Source organism: Sander lucioperca, chromosome 15 (genome assembly GCF_008315115.2).
Source record: "Sander lucioperca isolate FBNREF2018 chromosome 15, SLUC_FBN_1.2, whole genome shotgun sequence".
Classification (NCBI taxonomy): domain Eukaryota; kingdom Metazoa; phylum Chordata; class Actinopteri; order Perciformes; family Percidae; genus Sander; species Sander lucioperca.
In genome coordinates this window covers 21,175,148-21,187,700 of record NC_050187.1, presented here as the reverse complement: position 1 = coordinate 21,187,700, position 12,553 = coordinate 21,175,148, and the positions used below count along the sequence as shown (strand labels likewise).

General features: G+C 38.1%; 2 protein-coding genes across 3 annotated transcripts in view; one reads left to right on the top strand and one right to left on the bottom strand.

Moving 5' to 3' along the window:
• The window catches only part of zcchc24 (zinc finger, CCHC domain containing 24), a 35,054-nt gene extending 29,921 nt beyond the window's left edge, over positions 1-5,133 (top strand). The window contains exons 4-5 of one of the 2 annotated variants that reach the window (XM_031306452.2): positions 1,672-1,747; positions 3,089-5,133. In XM_031306452.2, coding sequence (XP_031162312.1) covers positions 1,672-1,747; positions 3,089-3,090 — 78 coding nt within the window. In that variant the 3' untranslated portion in view covers positions 3,091-5,133. Of the gene's footprint in view, positions 1-1,671; positions 2,292-3,088 lie in introns of those variants that run through there. The other variant, XM_031306442.2, reaches the window with a different exon arrangement.
• A 706-nt stretch (positions 5,134-5,839) lies between these two features.
• Positions 5,840-11,563, bottom strand: ppifa (peptidylprolyl isomerase Fa). The gene is made up of 6 exons (XM_031306433.2): positions 11,301-11,563; positions 11,129-11,159; positions 10,906-10,994; positions 10,737-10,833; positions 9,199-9,274; positions 5,840-9,105 (listed from the first exon to the last, which is right to left on the bottom strand). The coding sequence occupies exons 1-6, from the start codon at positions 11,442-11,444 to the stop codon at positions 8,970-8,972; spliced, it is 573 nt and encodes a 190-aa protein (XP_031162293.1). The 5' UTR covers positions 11,445-11,563; the 3' UTR covers positions 5,840-8,969.
• Positions 11,564-12,553: the final 990 nt, after the last annotated feature.

Here is a 12,553-nt window from a genome sequence, read left to right as displayed (position 1 = left end):
GCATTCAAAACCTTTTTTCCATTGTGGAGTTCACTGGTGAGAAAACCAAACTCTGCCTCTGTGTCTTGTGGCAAAGCTACACACAAGCAAGCAAATTCCCTGCATTTGCAATGTCACCCACTTAACATACTTCCCCTCTGTCAGCGTTTGAAATGGACCACTAACCTCTGTGTCCTCGAGTATCAAAGAGTTCAGCCTCTCAGCACGGCCCCCTTCCGCCCTGTGGATTACCATAAATAACCTGAATATGTATTCCAATCCCATCCACATGCATTAAATATTTTCCCTCTTAGGTGGGAAATATATTTCTTGGACATCCAGTGCATTTTAAAACAAGGGTAATATTTCCATTGGGTATAATAGGGACAAATCCCCCTTACTTTTTAACCCTACTCTGTCGGAATATAAACTCCTCCGCAAAAGAAGATTTTCAATGAATTGCCCTTTTAGCGGTTAAGCTAACAAACATGATCACTGACAGTTTAACCTAGTTAAATGACAATTAGCAAGCTTGCTAGCTCAAAGTACTTTTTCTGCCCTCTTCAGTTACTGTTTATTGAATTAGATGATGTGCAATATTGAGAACAAATTGACAGGGGAAAAAATAAAGAAAATAGAAAGGAGCTCTGAGAGCTATTTTAACTGACTAGTGCTAGCATGTTCCTGGCTTGCTAGCGTGTTAGCCGATAGGTCACCAATTACAGTAGTTTACTAGCTAAAACTGAGAGTAGTCACTAAGCCTCAAGTACAGCCTAATTCATGAAGATGCACGGATAAATGCTGCTTTTTATGTCTGGTTGAAGAACCTTAAACTACATTGTTTCCCCAACAGCCCTGAAACCAAAACTATGCCCTTGATTCAAACAAATGAAAGACATGATTTCATGTGATCCCTGCTTCTGTGCCAAACACATATACCAAATAAAGTTGTACGTTATTGATCACTGTAGGGGAACACTCTCTTTTAACTTTCTCCAAATGGAAAGAGCTCAGACTGCAGCTTCAGCTACAGAGCTGACTCAGTTGAGCTTGAGTTTCTTGCTCAAGGACACTTCAACAGGGAAGAAGCCTGCAGCACAGGGGCTTGAACCTTTGCAGTTCCTACTAACCGCTGAGGGGTTAATATACATCAGATTTTCCAGGCTTTCCTCAAGGACCTTATGTCTTTGATGCGCGGATAGTAAAATCTCAACACTTCCTGGCAGACTCTCTAACGTAAAAAGAACAATAGATTAGAAATAAAAATGTCAAAACAGATTGTTAAAAAAAACCTCGAAACATGCTGGCCCAGATAGATTCCCTTCGTCCTCAATAATGATTTCAAGAAAGCCATTGTTGTAGCAGTTTGCGGATATTCCATACAGGTCATCATGATCAAACGTATACTGGATCTTTTTCTTTAATACTAGGTTATTAAAGTGTGCTGCAAGTTTCCAGAGCTGACGATGTGTTGGCATATCTCTGCAACTAATTGTGTTTAGTCCACGTCTGATCTGTGTGTGAAGAATATGGGCATAATGTTGGAGGCCAAAGTAGTAAGACGTATAGCTGAGTTAAATCTGGTGCCAAAGAAACTGGTTGCATAACTCAGAGGTTTATGTGTGTGCTGCTTGGTTTGCTTTCTTCAGTGTTTTATATGACTCATTATTGGTTCTCTGTTTGTATCCTCAGCGCCCTTTAGAGAAGCCGGATGGCCTGGATGTTTCTGACCAGAGCAAGGAGCACCCGCAACACCTGTGCGAGAAATGTAAAGTCCTGGGCTACTACTGCCGCCGTGTGCAATAATCATCTTTATTCAGAGTCAGAGTGCAACGTTTGTGTCCCAAGTTCTATTGCTCATCCTCCATCAAGGCTGTTAACTTTCTCCTTTCACATCCAGGTTTCCCTAATCCCTGCGTAGGTATGCACCAATCCGATACTGATATTAGATACTGACTCAAATAGTTGATTGGGTATCAGTGAAAATTGCGCCAATCTTTTCAATTCAATTCTATGTTTATATACCAGTTTTGACCAATATGTTACTGCATTCAAAAGGTTTACACTTGAATTGTAATTGCTGTCAACGTTATAGATTTTTTACCAAGTTGCTGGTGCACGATTTATTTAAAAAAAAAAAAAAAATCTATTAAAAACAGTAAATGTATCTATGTATGTTACATTTTGCTTTACCAAGTTAGAAAAGCAATGTTTTATGGAATGCCATTTAAGTTAATATCAAATACATAAATAAGGAAATATGGCTATGAAATAAATACAAAAAATATGGTTATAAAATAAATCCTGAAATAAATACATAAGAAAATAAATAAATGTAAATATATAAATGAGTCAACATAGTTCAATGAATAAATAAATAGGGTTTTATTATATGTATATAAAAAATAACTTTTTTTCATAAGGAATACTTTTCTTTATTTCAGTGGACTTTTATTTCATAGGCATATTTATTTAATTATGCATTTTTTTTTAAATATTGGATGAAATGGTATTCCATAATGTTCAAGTCAAGCCTGATGTTGCCTGACACAAAAGAATTCTGCCAGTCACTTTTACACAGTAAGGCATACAGCTTATAAATTAAACACTGGTCGGTATCGGCCGATACTCAAAGCCCAGATATCAGGGCTGAAAAGGTTGGATCGGTGCATCCCTATCTCTAACCTGCACACAACATGGCGTCCTTTCTTCCTCATGTTTTCCCCTCCTTCTCTCAGAAGCCTCAAATACAGGCAGTAGCCTTAATCTTTTCTGTCCCTGTTCTAAACCACACGTGGAACGTAGATTTTTAGTCATTATGCTTTTTTTCTTCCAATGACAGTATTGGAGATTACATCCAGAAATGAGAGGAACATGTAACTTAGGATCAATTTCTCAGTGCTCTTCATCAAAAAAGCAAAAACTTGCCAAAATCAGTGTTTTTTTGTGCCTCATATATCAGAACCCACATAACCCCATTGATCCAACTCGATGTTTAACAACAGCTAATCGTGAATTAATGAATTAGCATGTTTTTCAATGGTGTCACTGACAGTAATGGTCTCAATAGATTACCTCACCTTGGGGTTTGTTGGCTTTGTGTTTACAGAGATCTGCCTTCCATTTCCCTGCCAAGTGAAGTGTGTGGTAATGTGACGAACATTTAACCCGGGCCTCTCATGATGGTATAATGTATACGAGGCCTTTTGATGAACAGCACATCTTATTAACTGTGAATTAACTGAGGGACAATGTGCCTTACATCCCTAGCTTACATTTGGCCTATTTATTTTCTTGTTGTCAAGTGTGCAATTTGAATTTTGACTGGGACATAACGAAATGTTTTTTTTGGTATGTTTGTATATCACATTATTGTGTAACTGCTTCCACGTGTCTTTAGAAACTACTGTAGATTCAGTCGCTCCTCGTCTAGATTTAGTGCATTGCTAATAGATAAGATTTCATTAACCCTCCCAAGAGTATTTTTGTTGCAACACAAATTCTCATTTGATCTAGTGTTAGATTCATATAGATGTTAGATAAGTTGTGTTAATTTCAAATCACAAGGTCAACTGAGAAGGAGCTGTAGGAAAACAACACTAGTTTTAGTAATAATAATCTTGCCATCCACATAGTTTCTCGCCAGTGTTCGATTAGAATTATGAAACATTATTTTAGAGGTTAAACTGTTCATACGTAAAGCCTGATTCGATTTTTAACCACAAAGAAGTAAAGTACAAATGAGATGATTTTAAAGAGATTTAGAAAGACATTTAAGTTCACATTTAACTGCCAGTGGATGCCTGGCAGCCTTAGTGGTCAATAAAGTGTTTCCAAAAGCTTGCACCCTTAAAAACTATGTCCAGCAGCTAATTGCAGTGTGAAGAGTGTCTAGAGGGAGGTGAAGTTTTGGAGAACTGCAATGATTTTCAGGTCAGTTGAGAGAAACAATGAGATTTAATATAGAAAGGCTGGTTTGTAATGTGCTGATGCAGAAGATTCAAGGATATATTGAAAGTGATGATGAATTGAGTTCACACGTATATTATTTTTTATGAATATAAGTGCCTACTATTATAAACCAATGTCTTTAAAATAAAAGAAGTACACCCATCCTGTTTACGTTACAGGAAATGAATGTAGTTTTGACTTAGGCTATAGAAATCTGGCTTTTAAGGAAACTTGTTATAGGAATTGTGAACTGTTTTATATGTACTGTATTTCTAGCCTTATAACATCTGGTTAACTATATTTTATACTGTAACATACTGTATGTGCCTTAAAAACATTTAAATCATTCTGAAGTATCAGGATTAGGAGGCAATTTGAAATTGGGAAAAGACATGTGGGGCTCAGAGATGGAGCAGTATACGTGCATGTGGTAACTGTGATGCATAGTAAGTTTAATGCAGGTTCAAGATGTGACAAGGACAACAATTAATACAGTTCCTCTATTAGTTTGAACTGGCATGGTGGGTGTTTGCATAAACACAGTTTGCTGGGCTGAAGGCACGGGCTGAAACAGCATTTCCAGCTGGCAATAACAATCCTACTGTGGTCTGTTGTCATGGAATATCCACAAAGATGTTATTTCTTAGTCGATCCTCACAACAGAAAGGAGTCGCACATGAAACTGTGGACCTCACTCTTTGTTTTTTAATCTATTGTAGTTATGTTTATCCAAGGGACTGTGGGTTTTGTAAAAAAAAATATACATGGTTAACTCGCCTTAGTGGGAGAGTTTGCAGTGGCTGATTATGGTACCTTACAGCTTTGGGAAATTTAGATAAAATACCATCTGTAAAGTTAAAGGGGCACTCCAATTTAGTAGTGCAGTTCCACAAAGTCGGGAGGCTTGCAAGAGACACTAAAGAATAGTTGAACCAATGCAGCAGAGTCTCAGATGGCTCATGCTCCAAAACGCTGGGTCCTACCTTTCCCATAATGCAACTAAAAAGCATCTTTCAGTAGTCTTCCCCTGCCTGGTAAATGCCCATGTCTTTCACTTTCACAACTCCACACCCCCAGGTTGTAAAGCAGGCTTTTTGTTAAAATTGTGTCTTCAAACCTAAGCTGACGTAACCACGATTATAGACTTGACAAAGCACCTCCAGAGCTACAGAAGACATTATACAACTGTTTTCACAGTTCGAGTAGTACTCTCTGTGCGATGTGATATCATGACTTTGCGTAAACCTACACGCCACTTTCTTAAAGCCAAGTGGCGTGTTATCTATACACATTTTGAGCTATCCGTGTGTATGTCTACGCTCTATACAACGGACGGCAGTCTGCAACGTCACAGCGTAAACACACACGCCACGTGGCACTTTCTAAAGCCACGTGGCATGTTATCGCGAGGCTACGGTTAGGTTTAGGAACGTCACACGCGGGTTGGGTTTAGGAAAAGAAGAACAGGGTTGGGTTTAGGAAAACAACAAATGTGGAAAGGAAACACCACACACGGGACATGAAGTCACACGCGGGACGCGATTCCTAGTCTCCTGGGTGAAAGTCCTATGTTTTACCCATCCACTACCCTGACCAACCTCTGTACGCGGATTTTCGCCCTTTCATACTACTTGCTACGGCGTCAATTCACACGCAATCGCAAGGTAATGTAAGTCAATGGAGGCCAAATGGCATTGATAAACGCTAAAAAACGAGTATGCGTCTTGATAACACATCAATAATGGCAAACGAATTGCCGTGTCATACATACACCACTTCATGAGATCAGTCTGCCCTGTGACGAGTAAACTGAACTTCATGAGTAAAACTGGTGGAGTGCCCCTTTAAAAAAAGATATTTGCGCAACTATATTACCACAAGTAAAAGACTTTTTCTGAATGAAAAATTCTCCTTTCAGTTGGGAACAATCCAATTTTCTTATTGTTACCATTGTCTTTCTTTTGCTCTGTGCGATTACACTAACCTAACAGGTCTTTCCATCTGAACCTTATTGTCCACATTATATCATGTGGCTGTAGTGAGAGGAATAGATACCAATGATGCCTTAGGAACTAACCTCATAAACAAATAACAATGTTATTGTGATTCCCCTAGTTCTGGCAGAATATTGAGAAATCCTGTTGGAGTTTGATTCCACCCAGATACATTTTGTGAGGAGGCCATTTTAAATGGCAAATCAAGAGCCAATGGAAGCAGTTGATACAATACATTTGAAGAAGAAAAAAAAAATCTCTGCTTTTAGACATAATGTCTTGAATTGCATATACTTGACTTTTCTAGTACCTTTTCAGTTCAAATTTGTTGTTTTCTATGAATGAGATGTGTATTTTGGAACACTTTATAGATGTTGAAAATTGTAAAGCAATCTGCAAAAACTCAAGAGTTATTTCCCTGACAAAGATAGACTGTTTTATGTATATATTTGAAGGCCAATATTATCAAGGATAGTAGCTATTTTAAAGTGTTATGCAATATTTAAGCTTTTTGTGTGAAGAAGGGCCTATTGCAGAGAAATAAACAAAGCTGGGAGTTTTTTTTCTTTATGTTTTACAATAATCTGAGGGGTTATCCTGCAGAAATATTTATGGAAAGATTTTTTACAACACTTTTTGTATAGAATATGCAACAAAGTTACACTAAGAAGGAAATATTGATGTCTACATAGAGTATTATTAAAAAAAGCTGGTACATAATTAATACCCTTTCTCAATTATAAGCCATTGTATTTTTGTGTTTTGTTTTGATGTTATCAGTGTTGAATAACCCACCATGTTATTCAGTTGCTTATGTAACTAATTGTGAGCTACCATTTACATCCATACAGTCACATGTATTCATTTTGTAAACAATAATATGAAGCTATATATTGTGTTAACATGCAGAAATCTTTTTTTTTTTCGTAGTGACAGATACTCACCACTGTATAAGCACGTTAAACTGTGAGATATAGTTTGCTTAAAGCAGCAATGACAAGAAACTATTATAAAATGTTAGTGTTATTAGTAGTTTAGGGAGTGTATACTTTTGTCATGAAAGCGTGTGTGACAAAGAACTATATTAGAGTTTGCATGTGCATGTGTTTGGTTTTGAATGAAATATTATGTTGTGCAATATATACTTATTTAAATACCTTACAGTAGTTTGCTACAGTACATATTGTTTTTAACATTATCAGCAACTTCTGATTATTAGTCTTGAAGTATTTCATTTACCGCTAGTGTAGCCTCTACGAATAATACATATTTACTGAATGTAATGTGTTAACACTTATGTGGTCAATTTGGAAAGTTATGTTTGTATTCTATGTTGTCTGTATCACTTGAGATGTTTGTATTGCAATTCTGCAATAATGTAATATTTGAATTGGACAGAACACAGGCGTGAGGTAGGGAAGACAATGATTTTGGGAAACAAGGACAGTCATGGTTTGAGAGTAGACCACAGGTCTGTTTTTCATGTCCGTGAAACGGCATTCCAAAATGTGCCTTATTTGTTAGTTGGGAAAACATTTTAGTGCTTTAGTGCTGTCGAGAGTTTTATGAAATAAAGTCATATTGAATTAGGAGTGCTTGATTGTGTGGTTTCATTTGTTTAGGTCCTCTACTGAATTGTTGTAGCCAGTAACTGGGAGGTGATCACTCTGGATTTTGATTTCAGCCAAAAGCAACACAAAGGGTCTTCTGAGAGCTCTTGTCTGTAGAATAATTATTACAGAGTATATGTTTTCATCGTTACACTGTGTCTTTAAGCACAAGCTCCAAGACTTACGCAATACTGAGCGTATAGATTATGATGAAGAGGTTTTTAATGGATTATTCATGGTGGTTGTGTAACGCAAAAAAAAGGGGCTTGTAAAACTTGTTTTTCACTTTCGGTGAAAGGGCTGAAAGATAACAGACACATCGAGCTGACAGGACTTGATTTCACTTTACATTACACTTTGAGTCAAACTGTGGACAGGAAAAAGAAAACACAAAAAAGGACACCAGCTGACATGGGTGCTGTGTGATATTGGAGACATTTACAGCAGAAGAACCAGCTTGTACCAGTTGTCAAGATGTCATTGTGTTGCATGTGTACTTAACGTTGGCCATGGCACCGCTGTCTTTCGAGCCAAGTTTCCATGCACAATATTGGACATGCATTCCAAATAACTAAAACTAAACCAGAGGGTGGGGACCCAAATTATATCAAGTTTGTTACAACATCTCTTCCTCGTACAGAGTGAGAGCTGAGAAGTCTCTATAGCAACAATGTAATCTGAGAATTCAAACAAACGGTGGAAGGTCAGTGTGCATATGGTTTCATTTAGGGGCATGGCTGCTTTTTCATGTCGCTTCATTATTTACTTTCATAAAGTATTAGCTCGATAAGCAGCACCACCCAGTCTCTGGCTTTCAGACATGTCCTGGCCTCCTTTTCTCTTTCTCTCCTCCAGACCCTCTGTGTTTCAAATAAAGAAGCAGTGAAGGAAGAGCAGCCCACATATAAGCTAAAGACATTTTCAGGGTCCTTCATTGTTCCAGCAGATTAAATCATCTGTATGCACCATGTCCAATGGGGCTCCACTGTAGGTGGATGTCACATGATGTCACATCCTGCTCTGGTGGACAGGAAGTCATTCGCACTGGAGCCAGTGTCTAAAAAAAAAGCTGCTTGATCATTTCCAGGAAGCTTTAAAACCAGCATGGTGGGTGGCACATGGGTGCAAATGTCCTGTACTGAGACCAGAGCTAGTAATATCTGAAAACGGTCATTTTATTTGGCAGTAAATGGCAAATTGCGCAATAACAGCATTTAACATAGCAAATGACTTAGTGCATGTATAAAAATGGTTCAAGTTCAACCTCAGAAAAGCAAGATATCTTCTGACATCATAATCAACAGTAAAATAGCAGAATCGCCTGTGACAGTTCTTCCTTGAAAGTGTCATGAACACCACATAATGAAATATAAAGTAAATACCCAACGGCTGCATGCTGAGTTATCCAACAGAAGTCCATGTGTGATTTTAGTTGTTATTTGATCTCCCCACAGTCAGTGATGACAATTTTCTTAATCACACCGCCGTCATGTAAACCAAAGGATTCCATCTTGCTGACCACATCCATACCTTCCTTAACCTGCCCGAACACCACGTGTTTACCATCAAGCCTATCAAAAGAGATACAAAAAGGGACGTCAGCAACTGGTAAGTGTGACAGAGCTGATGAGATGACTGATTTAAAAGTTCTGCAAAGTATTTACCATTCAGTTTTGGTCGTACAGATGAAGAACTGGGAGCCGTTAGTGTTTGGCCCTGAATTTGCCATTGAAAGTGTTCCTGCAGAGATCAAGAAGCCAACAAGTAAATCAATTAAACGTGTTGCAGTCAACAAGATCTTGACCTCCTTTTACTACTGACTCAATACCATTTAGGCCTGAGTGGAGCAAAAGAGAAACATGACACAAGTCTGTGTCTAACTGTGTTTAGGTGAAGGCCTGTTTCTCTTTTCTGAAACTGTGATAATGCCACACTTTAAAATAATGCATCAATTAATCAGCATGTGGATTAAGTTTATTCAAAAAAGGAGTTATTTTGATAAGTGCATGTTGATTCACTAAAAAGTAGGTCATTCACCTGGGGATTGAAAAATCCATATAGCTACTGGTTATAGTGGTGCATGAAATTAGGCACTGCCATCTAGTGGAGAGACAGCTATATTCAAAGATTTAAATTATACTGTCAGGAGGCCAGGGAAGTGACATATATATCACAATATAAAAGAGCCACAGTAATTTGTTGATTTAATTTGTTTTGTTTTTATTGACTTTAGTTTTATTTATCTTCAAAATGTCAGAAAATAGTGAAACTGTTCAAAATCCCCACATTTCAGATACTGGAATCAGAGAATGCTAAAGTAGTTGTTGCAGCATTATACAAGAGCCTCCCAGACACAGATACACTATCCAGACAACTAACCAATTCTGCCACTTAAAGTGCTCATATTATGCTCATTTTCAGGTTCATAATTGTATTTAGAGGTTGTACCAGAATAGGTTTATGTGGTTTAATTTTCAGAAAACACCATATATTTGTTGTACTGCACATTGCTGCAGCTCCTCTTTTCACCCTGTGTGTTGAGCTCTCTGTTTTAGCTACAGAGTGAGGCATCTCACTTCTGTACCATCTTTGTTGGGAGTCGCACATGCGCAGTAAGTACAGCTAGCTTGTCCGTTGCAGGGCATTCATGAGGGAGTGCCATGCTAGCAGCTAGGCGAGCATTATAACGTGTGTTACAAAGTGACGCATGTTCGTCACGGAAGTAAAGGCTGGACTACGATAGAGCTGTTTGGAGCAGTTTGTGAACAGTGTTTTCTCTGGAAGATGTTAAGTGCCTTTGGGGTGGACTTTGGGCTTTTTCACTTTGTAAACCTATAACGTGCACAAAAAGATATATAACACAATAAAGGAAAGGGGAAAAGCCAAAAAGCATGAGCACTTTAAACCACTTTCATCAGCCTAGAGGTCTGAATATAAAGCTATATGGATGGCTTGGATTTTGTTGCTCTAGCTGTCTGTATGGTGTCTTGTTGACTTATGTCTGTATAGTTTAACCTGTACTAATATCTTGCTGTTTCCTGTTGCTCTGGTCTAAAATCATCTGGCCAAAGGACTACAGTTGAAAATTGGCCAAATAGAGAATAAGAATAAGATAAAGGATTGTTTGTTTTGTCCTCTAAACAGAGATAAAGTGGTATTAGTATAGTAAATCTGTACTAAAAGATGTGGAGATGTAGCCTACCTGGACCAGTGTGTTTTAATTTAAAGTTTTCATCTTTAAATGTTTTCCCATATATAGATTTCCCTCCTGTGCCGTTGTGGTGGGTGAAATCTCCCCCCTGTAACAGAAAACACAGTAGACAACAGAGCAAACACTTAATATGTGCAGCGGCATCTTCACTGTATCTTACCTGACACATGAACTCAGGTATGACCCTGTGAAACACAGATCCCTTGAATCCAAAGCCAAGTTCCCCAGTGCACAGTGCTCTGAAGTTTGCTGAGAAATTAGTTGTCTTATGTATTACGTTAGCATTATAACAAGTCAAGGAGAGTTAAAGCATTTTAATGGTGAATTAAACACACGTTAACTCTTGATATTCAGCAGGTTTATAGAAATATAGTTAAACATACCTGCAGTCTTTGGCACTACATCTGCATTCAACTGCAAGATAATACAAATCACATTCAAATTCATGGCGCAATGTTTACACAGAGAAATGCCCATATCTGTATATTTGAGTGTTGTGAGTGAGACATGTTGCTGGTCTTCGGGAGAGGCTAACGCTAGCTGCTAGCTAGCTACCTCAATAGTTATTCTTCCAAGAGGCTCATTGTCGGCCTCGATGTCCAAATACACCACGGGGTTCTTAGCTGGAACTGAGGAAAACAGCTTCGCGGCGGCGACGCCCGGCGTGCTGTATCGCATGCGGTTCTTTAGTTGTAACATCGCTGCTCGGCTAAAAGCATAGACTGTATATAGGCTGAAAGGTGTCGAGGAGCTGCAGGCAATGGGCGCTGGTGGTGTTTACATGTGACGTCACGCGTACTGAGTGACTGTCAGGACCACAGAAATAGACCATTTTATTTCTATGGTCAGGAGTGTCCATGGACAGGACAAACAGCGACATCAAGTGGGGGTTTCCGGAAGTAAACACTTCTTTATTTAGGTTGACCAAAAAACTCATACGGTTACAACGTCCACCTTGACCAAAATTGTATGCTTGGGTTAAAACCAAACCATCTTCATGACAACTGAGGAATGCCAAGCAATGCTGAACAAATATTTCTGTTTTTAAATATTTTGTCTGCAAATAATCTTATATTAATATTTAACTTTGTAATAAATTGTTTACATCAGGGGTATTCGAAGCTGTGGGCCTCAGACAAGCTTGGACAAGGGAGCTCAATTCCTGGATGCCTATGGGATCATGATTATGCAATTTGATCCCATAGACATTTAACAATTGAGCCAAGATAGCCTAATATTGCTGTTTGACATAACTTCAGACTATACAAAAAACATAAAAAGGTCTGTCCTAAGGCATATATTGGTTTCTGACTCTGGGAAAGTAGGAAAATCAGTAAATTCCCCCAAACTCCTGTATCTCTGAACTATATACTTAACCAAATCCCACAAATTTAGAATTTTACAATACATATATTGTATGTGATCTTCTTTTGATAAATGTAATATGTTTTCACTTCCATTCACTGAGCCTCCCATGAAACCATTTGGAGCTCACCTTGAAAACCTCTGGTTTACATATTTCCACAATAAAAATATAATGATGATGGGTATGGCATACTTAATCAGGTGTATATACATGCACTCTATTTGGGATGACTGATAACATTTGCAAATTTTACAATGCTCGTCTCCGTCAGTCATATTTACATTTTAAGGAGTGGGTACCAAAAAAGTAAGTTTTCCATTCTAATATCAATTTTGCATTTGTGCAATTTGCATTGCTGTTTCCCTGCTTTAAACTACTCACTGTGATGACATATGCCATTTGAATACTCATTTGGCCAAAAGGACTGTGCTAAACCTTCCTG